General features: G+C 34.6%; 1 protein-coding gene and 1 non-coding gene across 2 annotated transcripts; both read left to right on the top strand.

Annotated features, from left to right (window-relative positions):
• The first annotated feature begins 1,320 nt into the window (after positions 1 to 1,320).
• LOC132168223 (thylakoid lumenal 17.4 kDa protein, chloroplastic) lies at positions 1,321 to 5,384 on the top strand. Its single transcript, XM_059579345.1, has 4 exons — positions 1,321 to 1,465; positions 1,734 to 1,855; positions 3,997 to 4,243; positions 4,924 to 5,384. The coding sequence occupies exons 1-4, from the start codon at positions 1,348 to 1,350 to the stop codon at positions 5,145 to 5,147; spliced, it is 711 nt and encodes a 236-aa protein (XP_059435328.1). The 5' UTR covers positions 1,321 to 1,347; the 3' UTR covers positions 5,148 to 5,384.
• Positions 5,385 to 5,549: 165 nt separating this feature from the next.
• TRNAG-CCC (transfer RNA glycine (anticodon CCC)) lies at positions 5,550 to 5,620 on the top strand. Its single transcript has one exon. It is a non-coding gene; the product is annotated as a tRNA-Gly (tRNA).
• The last annotated feature ends 3,635 nt before the right edge of the window (positions 5,621 to 9,255 follow it).

Below are 9,255 nucleotides of genomic sequence, written 5' to 3'. Positions count from 1 at the left end.
GGTAAAAGCATAAACAGACAAGCCACAAGAAAGGAGCAAAATAATAAAACATTTTAAAGGCACAAAGGTTTTGCAATTAGGAGACAATAAAGAACAAAAAGTATGATTAGTTTCTATGGGACAAAAGATCAATGTCTTAGGCTTAGCTGTAAGCCTACTTAAACCTCCTTTCATTGTTCCAAAAATTATTAATTCAGTGTCATTATAGGATAGTGTACCTCTTTTCATTCTTTCCTTTTGGGCTATGCCAGCCAAGTTCATGCAAATATCTCAATTGTAAAATTTGTGTCCACCGACGAGGCAGGACAAGAAGGATGGGTTTTGATCAGCTTTGCAAAGCTTTGTTATGGGGATCTAAATCCAAATCCCCGACAAAAGAAGCACATCACCATTGTCTGCCATCTCTCTAACTTGTACCTTGTCATTAACAACTTGTTACTAGGATCCAACTCATCCAAGTACTGTAAGGACATTGTTTAGATAAACATTTATTACTCTTTGATTAGGAGGCTTTTTTTTTTTTTTTTTTTTAAGGGCAAAGAAAAAAAATTGTTTGTGGAGACACATTTGTTGCCGTACAAGAATTAGGGGACTTGGTTTTTTTCTATTCAGAAGAGGGAAAAAGGGAAAATGGAAAGACAAAAAAAAAAAAAAAAAAAAAAAAGAAGCAAATTACAAAGAAGGGTTCTTGTCGCTCTTAATTCTAAGATGAAATGAAGATGAATGTTGGGAATACTTTCAAACACCGAGTGAGAAGCAGCTTATTTAGCAATGGAATGTGCATGAAAATTGGCACATCTTAAGACCTTAAAAACGGTTCAAAAAGAAAAAGGAAAAAGGTGATGGTAATAATCTTCAATGATTGAAGCACACGGCCGGTGTGTGAAGAGGTGACCTTGATTGAAAGATGTCCACCCATGTAATCAAGATGTAGAAGAACGGCCAATAAGCCCATACAACCAATGACTCAAAACTCGTTGTAATTTGGGCTAAAGATCACACAAGCATAGCAAGAAAACATAGGACTACAACCTCGGAAAACAAGAATTGTGAAAAACCCAACATATAAGGAAGCCTTATATGGGCCCAAGAAAGACACTGATCTATAACACTTTGTACAGATTGGGCCCATTAACCAATTGATGGCCTATGTTTTCCCCCTCATTGCTGAATGCCGAAGTGACTGTTTGGAAGGGCCAATCCAATCACCATGTCTTTGTGTCCAAACACATCCGCTCCAGAGTCTTACGTGTCATGCCACGTAAGATAAACGTATGTACCTGCCAGAGCCATCAACGGATAAGTTACAAAGCCTTTCTTTCCAAAAACTTGTAAGCAGACAGAGAAATGGCGACTCTTTCAATTCCACTCTCCCGAAACGGTTTGTCCCTCCGAAACTCCTCTCCCAAACGCCACGCTTTCCCCATTCCAGAACTCCGCTCATCTTTCAGAATCAGTTGCTCTGGTATGATTGTCTAATTTATTCTTTCTCTGTCTGTTTTTTTTTTTTGGTTGGTAAAGATTGAAAATTTGAAACGTGAAGCAAGCTGGTGAAAGATGAATAATAGCCAATAAAATCATATACCCATTTGTATTTCATACTTATTTATAACATTTATAATATACCCATTTGATATTGGCTTGATTCTGTCGGTACCCACCAAGTGAAGTGTAAGATTTGTCATTATTTGCCAAGTTGATATATCTGCTGTTGTTTGGTGTGTCTGGGGCAGCTAGAGATGGTTCTGAATCCAAGGGAAGTTTACTTCAATTTAAGGAGCTTAGAGGTGCAGCTTGTGGCGTTCTTGCTGTTTGGGCTGTGACTGCTGCCTCACCTGTAATTGCTGCCAACCAGGTTAGGAGCGCACATAGCACTCAATTACATGATCAGCATTTATTTATTTTTCATACGTAATTACTAACCAGTATAGACAATGTTGCTTTCTGCTTTGTTTACTTTTAAGTGTATTGATATCTACCACATATATCTATAACATGTTTAAGTGAATTATGCCTAAATATTGGCCAATGATTCTGAAATTGAGAAGCTACAATTGATATTTCGCAAGGACTGAGTGGTTTCTTCCGGTTAGGATAAAGATTAAATGATTAAATTAACATTTTTCTATTTGCTTAAATTTTTGGGATAAGTGGTGATTAAACATGGTTTCAGAGCAAAGGGCATGAGTTTGAACTTTGTTTTCGTATCAGCTTAAGCTTTTGGAATAAGTAGTGATTAAACACTTCCTGTTATCATTCTTCTTCTCAGATGAACTTATAATGTAAACCCACTAGCTCCTCTCCCACAACTATTGTCTATTTGGTCAAAGGCTCAAAGCAGACCTATAAACCCACATTTTTCATTTTTATCCTTGCAAAGTTATTCGAGCTTAGAAGTGCATAGGTGGGAGGGAAATTTGGTATTTTTAAGAGCTATTATGAAAGAATAACCGGATCATTTCTACTCTTAATAGATAAAGATTGGACAATTGTGTGACATGTTAGATGGGATGTCTGGCATTGGAATCTTAGCTTGGAATAATATAACTATAATGGATTACATGCATTTTTTAAAAAAAAAAAAAAAAATTGATGAGCTACACACATCCTTTGGATTTTGAACCCACGATGTTACTCTTTACCTTTTTCTTATAGAGGAGAGAAAGTGTCATTTAGGAAAGGGGGAATATATTAGAGGATATATTGGGATTGTCAAGTTGACTTAGTACAATACACATGTAGAATATGGTAGTATTTTAAGAATCCCATAACCCATTATATCCTCCAAAGAAGATGGGGTTGGCCCAAGTGGTGAAGGCCCTGGTCTTAAGGTTTGCTCTGTTCAAGGTCTAAGGTCCAACACCTTATGAGTGCAAACAATTTTTTGGAGCCACACCCCCTTGTGAATAGCCAGCGATTTAACTAGTTTCATTTAGGAAAACTTCCGAGGATGCGGTGCACGGGACCGGAGTTTATTCTGAAGGGGTGGGTCCGAAAGGCCCTGCCTTAAAGAGGTTCCCTGACATAAAAAATAAAAAAAAATAAAAAATAAAAAAAAGAAGAACTTTTGTGGAAACAGAATGTAAATGGAAACTTCTTTTCCCCCTTTCAATATATATTTATATTAAGATCTTAATGGGAAATTGCTATCTTTCTATTCTAGCTAAGAGCATTAGCATCTGGTTCTTTAAAATTTTCTTCAAATTTTGAAGAAAAATCTAACATTTTTTTAAATTTTTTATTTTTTATTTTTATTTTTTAACTACTCACTTTTGAAAAACACTCTACATCCCATTCTTTATTTTTTCTCTACTCCATTAAAATATTCATTATCACTCTTTAACAACTCTACATCCCACTTTTTCCCATTGTTTAAAATATCCATCAAACCCCACGGAAGAATGCTAGTGGTTTTTCATATACGAAAAACTACTGTAGCATTTTGTTCAAACTGAAGAACGGTAAAGAACTGGGTGTAGAGGCATTTTAGGGTGTGGTTAGCTATAATTTGAAGGGAAAAGACGGTTTGAAGAACCAGATGCTAATACTCTAATAGGTTACAGTCTTTTCAACCCCACGTAAAATTATTGGCTTTGTCTGTTTTGTGGTTCTGAGAGAGATATACTTGACCACAGCCAGTTCAATAAAAGGGAAGTGGATAATGAAATGGTTGTTGAATGATGTGCACCTGAGATGCACGATCAGTGATGAGCTATTGCTTCATTTCCTGGTGGCTTGGAAACTTTTCACTTTATTGTTTTCTTAATTTAGTTTCTGCAGACTTGCTCTGGCTTGGCTAAGGCTGTGTTTCGTTTTTGGTTGGTCTGTTTGTGTATTTTACATGCATGTTCTCGCTCCTCTTTTTTAAAGATCAAACTAAGCAGTATATCATAAACTAAAAAAATTACCATAAAAACTACTGATTTTAATTTCATGGAGGAATACAAATTTTACTTGTAAAGGACATGAACAAAATGCATTATGTTTGCCATGCAGAGGCTACCTCCATTGTCAACAGAGCCCAATCGGTGTGAAAAAGCATTTGTTGGTAACACAATAGGTCAGGCAAATGGTGTTTATGACAAGCCAATTGATCTCCGATTCTGTGATTACACAAATGAGAAATCCAACCTGAAGGGGAAGTCTCTTGCAGCAGCCCTAATGTCAGATGCTAAGTTTGATGGTGCAGACATGACAGACGTGGTGATGTCAAAGGCATATGCTGCTGGAGCTAGCTTTAAGGGTAATTTCCTATCTCATCCTTTGAGTTGTGTTTAGTGAAATTATTCACTTATTTATAGTTCATATGGTTTTCCAATGCAATCTTTTTGCTAAGCTTATTTAGATTTTGTTTCTGTAAATTATGTACTATTACAAACTCCTCTTTTTTTTCTTCTTTTTTTTCCCTTTTGTTTTTTGCTGGTCCATTGGACGCTCATCGAGCCCATGGACTATACAACAAGACACACGCTTCTCTCATCCCTTCTACTCTTGTATAGGCAAGATTTTATGCAGATCATGATGACGTGAGGATGATTTCCCCATTTGATGCAATGAGTTTTAAACAATGCCATGAAGAACAAAATGGGCATGTTTAGTTTGCTATGTAAATCACGAAAATATTCATATTTAGACATGTGAATATGTTAAAGTGTAAGACACGAATAAATACATTCAAATTTAAGGATGAATTGATATAAGGATGAGGTGTTGCCTTTGAATTTCTGCAACTACTTTGACGCTACTAATTCTACCTGCAACTAAAATAGCATTATTTAAAACTCGATAGACGCGAGGTTCCCACTGTTGTTATTTTCACTTCTATGAAGGTCTACAAATCTGACTATCTACAACAAACAACTCTCTCCTTTTCCTGAGTTATGAGGATTTATGTTGGCTAATGGTGACCTCAATTGTGTGTAGGTGTAGATTTCTCAAATGCAGTTTTGGATCGTGTTAATTTCGAGAAAGCCAATCTCCAAGGAGCTGTATTTAGGAACACTGTATTGTCTGGCTCCACCTTTAATGAAGCTCAATTGGAAGATGCAGTTTTTGAGGACACCATTATTGGTTATATTGATCTTCAAAAGATTTGTAGAAATACGACTATAAATGATGAAGGAAGAGCTGTTCTGGGATGTCGATGACCTCATCCAATCTGATTTTACCCACTTCTTCTTCAATAGAAGGGTGTAAGCTGCTATGTCGTCTCAAAGATTTTTGTAAGGGGTATCAATTGAAATAGTAGATTTAAGAAGTTTCCATTGATTTTGACTTACAAATTGAGGAGAAAGCTATACATGGTTCATATTGTATTTCCTTTCATTTATCATCTCCCATTGAAAGGAAAGCTTGGTGGGCTACAAGCATTTTGATTGTGATTCCCTTAAAGTATTTTCGATGTGTGATACAAGATGATCACCACACCACTTTGGGACGACTGCTCAAAGTCATAAAATGATAGGCCTGAATCCATTAACCGTGCTTTTCTGTCAAGAAATTGAAAATGGTAACCTTCTAATTTACTTTAATGCCTTCTCACCAGACAAGCGCATCTAGTGTAGTGGTATCATAGTACCCTCCCACGGTACTGACCGGGGTTCGATTCCCCGGATGAGCATCTGCAAGCTATAATCATTTTTTTTTTTTTTTTTTTGGGGTCGATGTCTCCACATTTTTGCTTTTTTCTTTTTTTCATAAATCCATACTAATTATTAGTTAATTAATTATTGCTCGCTACAAATTTTTTTTTTTTAATTTTTTTTTTTACAGCTTGTTAGTGACGTTTCAAGTCAGTTGACACGGTTAGTGACGTGTCATTAGCAAATTGTGTGGCGGGTTAACAAATTGTAAGTCACTAATGTAACTTTAGTAACGTGTCAAGTTTTTGACACGTTACGGTGACATGTCAAGTTTGACACGTTACTAAAATTTAAAAAATTATTTAAAAAAGTAATTTTTTTTTCAAAATTTTTTCCGAATTTTTTTTTTTTTTTTTCAAATAATATCATAAAATCTAGTTTTCAAAAATCCAAACCCAGCTGCTAATCAAAATTTAATTGAAAAAAAAAACAAGAATTAATTAAACTTGGAATAGATTAATAGATTCAAACCCTGTAGCAAAAATTAATTTAAGCAAAATTTTACAAAAATTTCAATAGATCAATCAAAAGTTTTGAACTTTGAATCTAATTTTACTACTCATTCACTGTGTGGAATTGGAGAGTACCCAAAATCAGAAACCTGCAATACTAAAGAACTAGAACAATCAATATGTTCAAAAGCTAAGACAAATGACAGAAAAATCAACTAGAAAAATTACCCATTAGAGTATACGATGCCCGTTCCCCGAGTGGATTCAACCTGAAAAATCAAATCAAACCAACTAGAAAAATCAGACTCAGAAAAATTTCAAACACCCAAACCCAGTAGCAAAAAAATTTTCAAAATACCAAACCCAGTTAAAAAAAATAAAATCATATCTTCTCTTCTCTTTTTCCTTTTCTTCTTATCTTGTCTTCTTTTTCTCTTCTCCTTTTCTTTTTCTTCTTATCTTCTCTTCTTTTTCTCTTTCTCCTTTTCTTTTTCTTCTTCCCAACTGAGAGAAGAGGGAGCTGGCTTGGGGGATATACTGGGTGTGAGAGCACAGAGAGAAAAAAGAGAAGAAGAAAGAAGAAATGGTGATGTGTCAACTTTGACACGTCACCAAATGGTGATGTGTCAACTTTTAACCAATTCAAACACTGAAAAAAAAAAAATGATAAATTTAGTAATGTGTCAAAGTTGATACATCACCAAATGGTGATATGTTAACTTTGATCCGTTACCAATTTGAAAACTGAAAAAAATAAAATAAAAATAAAAATTTGACGACTTTAGTAATGTGTCAAAGTTGACATGTTATCAAACGGTAACATGTCAAATTTGACACGTTACAAACTCGAAAACTGAAAAAAAAATAATAATAAAAAATAAATAAAACTTTGACAACTTTAGTAACGTGTCAAAGTTGACACGTTACTAAATGGTAACGTGTCAAGGTTGACACATCACCAAATGGTGACTTTGACACGTTACCAAAGACTTTAGTAACGTGTGAGAAACTGCCACGTTACCAAATTAAAAAAATCCTGCACTGTAGACAAATCACTAAAAACGTTTTTTTTTTTGGGGGGGGGGGGGTAAGTGGTTGAGATTTTATCACTTTATTTAATTTAAAGAATTAACTTGAATCTTAAATAATCAAATCTTGAGTTCATACATACACACAAACACACATATATCTAAATCAAGACTCATAATATATATATATAATCTTAGGAAGATAATTTATCTTTACTCAAGATGTTCTAATTACGAAATTAAAATAATACTATAAAAAATAATAAAAATAAAGTTATACAAGCTTATATGAATCAAACCAGTTCATACTAATATATCTCATCTAATAGTCAAGTTTATTAAACTAACCAAATTCGAGTCAGATACATACGAGTGGATTGTCGAATGGGCTTGTTCAATTACTATCCTAGCAGGGTGGACTCTCTACTCGGACAAAGAGCCCCTACTCAAGCGGTGCCTCCTACCCAATGGCAAAAAGAAAAAGTTACTAACAGAAACCCCCACTAAAAGAGAATCCAGTGACATGAATTTACACTAAAAGTGAAAGAAAAAAAAAAACAGAAGAGATTGTTGACCTTTCTTCCAAAAAGTGATTAAACCTAACAAACAACTCAAAGTCAAGAAAGTTAATGTAAGTAGCTCAAACATCCTAATCAAACTATTGGAAGGGTCAAGCATGTCATGAATCTAAACCCCAATGGTTACGTCATTGGAGATATTTTCCCAATCATCCTTATATCTACCCCGATTTCATACTATATATAGGTGATATATTCCCAAAAGTTAGGAGTAAGATCTACCATTAATTTTAGGAGAGAGAGAGAGAGGAGTATACTTCGGAAATATTTGTATGGGAAACATATTTCCCCCACTCAATTCTTTTAATTTCTAAATTTATGTTTGGCAGTTTTTTAAATTCAACTTAACTCAAAAAATTTCAACCCGGCCAACTAAAAAAATTATTAATAAACATTTTTATAAAATGTTTATTAATAATTTTTATAAAATGTGATGGTTCAGTAATTTTCATGTGCTGATGGTTGAGTAGTCTCTATCGTTCAGTGGTCTTAACTCTTAAGTTATTGACCACATATTATGATGTGGGTTTAAATCTCATATTAAAAATTTTCACACAACGCACCCTAAAGGTTGTGGGTGTGATGTGTTTAAATATTATTATGTCTTCTTTTCGATAAATATCATTTATCATTGTCAGATGGTTCAGTGATTTTCATGTGCTGATGGTTGAGTGGTCTCGATCGTTCAGTGGTCTCAACTCTCAGTTATCTTTCGAGTAGTTGAATACGCATTATGACAGATGTTTGAATCTTATACATAAAATTTTCACACAACGCACCGTAAAGGTTGCAGGTGTGATGTGTTTAGATATTAACACATTTTTCTTTTCGATAAATATCCTATGTCTATGCTGATGGTTCAGTAGTTTTCATGGCTCAGTGGTCTCAACTCCCAAATAACTTTCAAGTGATTGAATATAATAGACTGATATATTGGCTTTTGCACCCATAAATGAAGGGTTGATATATTCATTTTTATAAATGTAATGAGTACTAAAAAAAAAACAGTACTTTTTCTAATGAATTCTTTTCTATAAATGAACCCTCATCTCTATATTTTGTACTGTTTACATGATTTACATAATTACATGGTTTGAAATGTCATTATCGCGCCAGCCTTAATTACAAGCTTTTTTTCTTCTTTTTCGCCCCTCAACCCTGTCTTCAAATGTACGTGCTGACACTAGTCTCTATTGTCTACGTCGACGTGAGCCACCCCTCCCCCTAACTTTCCTCCCAATTAGCAAACTAAAACAAGGAAGAAAAAGGACAGATTTGATTGAAAAAGCAATGACTTTTGAATATTTAGAGAGAGAAAAGCTATGTGCGAAAGTGGTTGATTTTTGAACCCAGATGAGGGCTTTGTCAAATAATTGATGAATCGACAGTGCCATCGAAATGGGTGCTCCAAAGTCTGATGAGTGAAATTGAAATTCAGGAAGAAAACAAATGGAGGCAAGTAGAGCAACCGATGAGCTGGGTAGAAAGAGATTGTGGGTGGAAGAGTTATTCAAGGAGTTGCAGACTTTTTCCAGGCACTTAAATTCTTAGAAGA

This window comes from Corylus avellana, chromosome ca1 (assembly GCF_901000735.1).
Source record: "Corylus avellana chromosome ca1, CavTom2PMs-1.0".
NCBI lineage: Eukaryota > Viridiplantae > Streptophyta > Magnoliopsida > Fagales > Betulaceae > Corylus > Corylus avellana.
The sequence above is the reverse complement of the archived record's forward strand: the minus strand, read 5'-3'. Positions and strand labels throughout refer to the sequence as shown.

Bases quoted from the DNA above. Each gene is read 5' to 3' on its own strand.
- LOC132168223 (XM_059579345.1), top strand. From the start codon at position 1,348: ATGGCGACTCTTTCAATTCCACTCTCCCGAAACGGTTTGTCCCTCCGA. The intron at 1,466-1,733 runs GTATGATTGTCT...TGTCTGGGGCAG, and splicing joins TTTCAGAATCAGTTGCTCTG to CTAGAGATGGTTCTGAATCC. The intron at 4,244-4,923 runs GTAATTTCCTAT...AATTGTGTGTAG, and splicing joins TGCTGGAGCTAGCTTTAAGG to GTGTAGATTTCTCAAATGCA.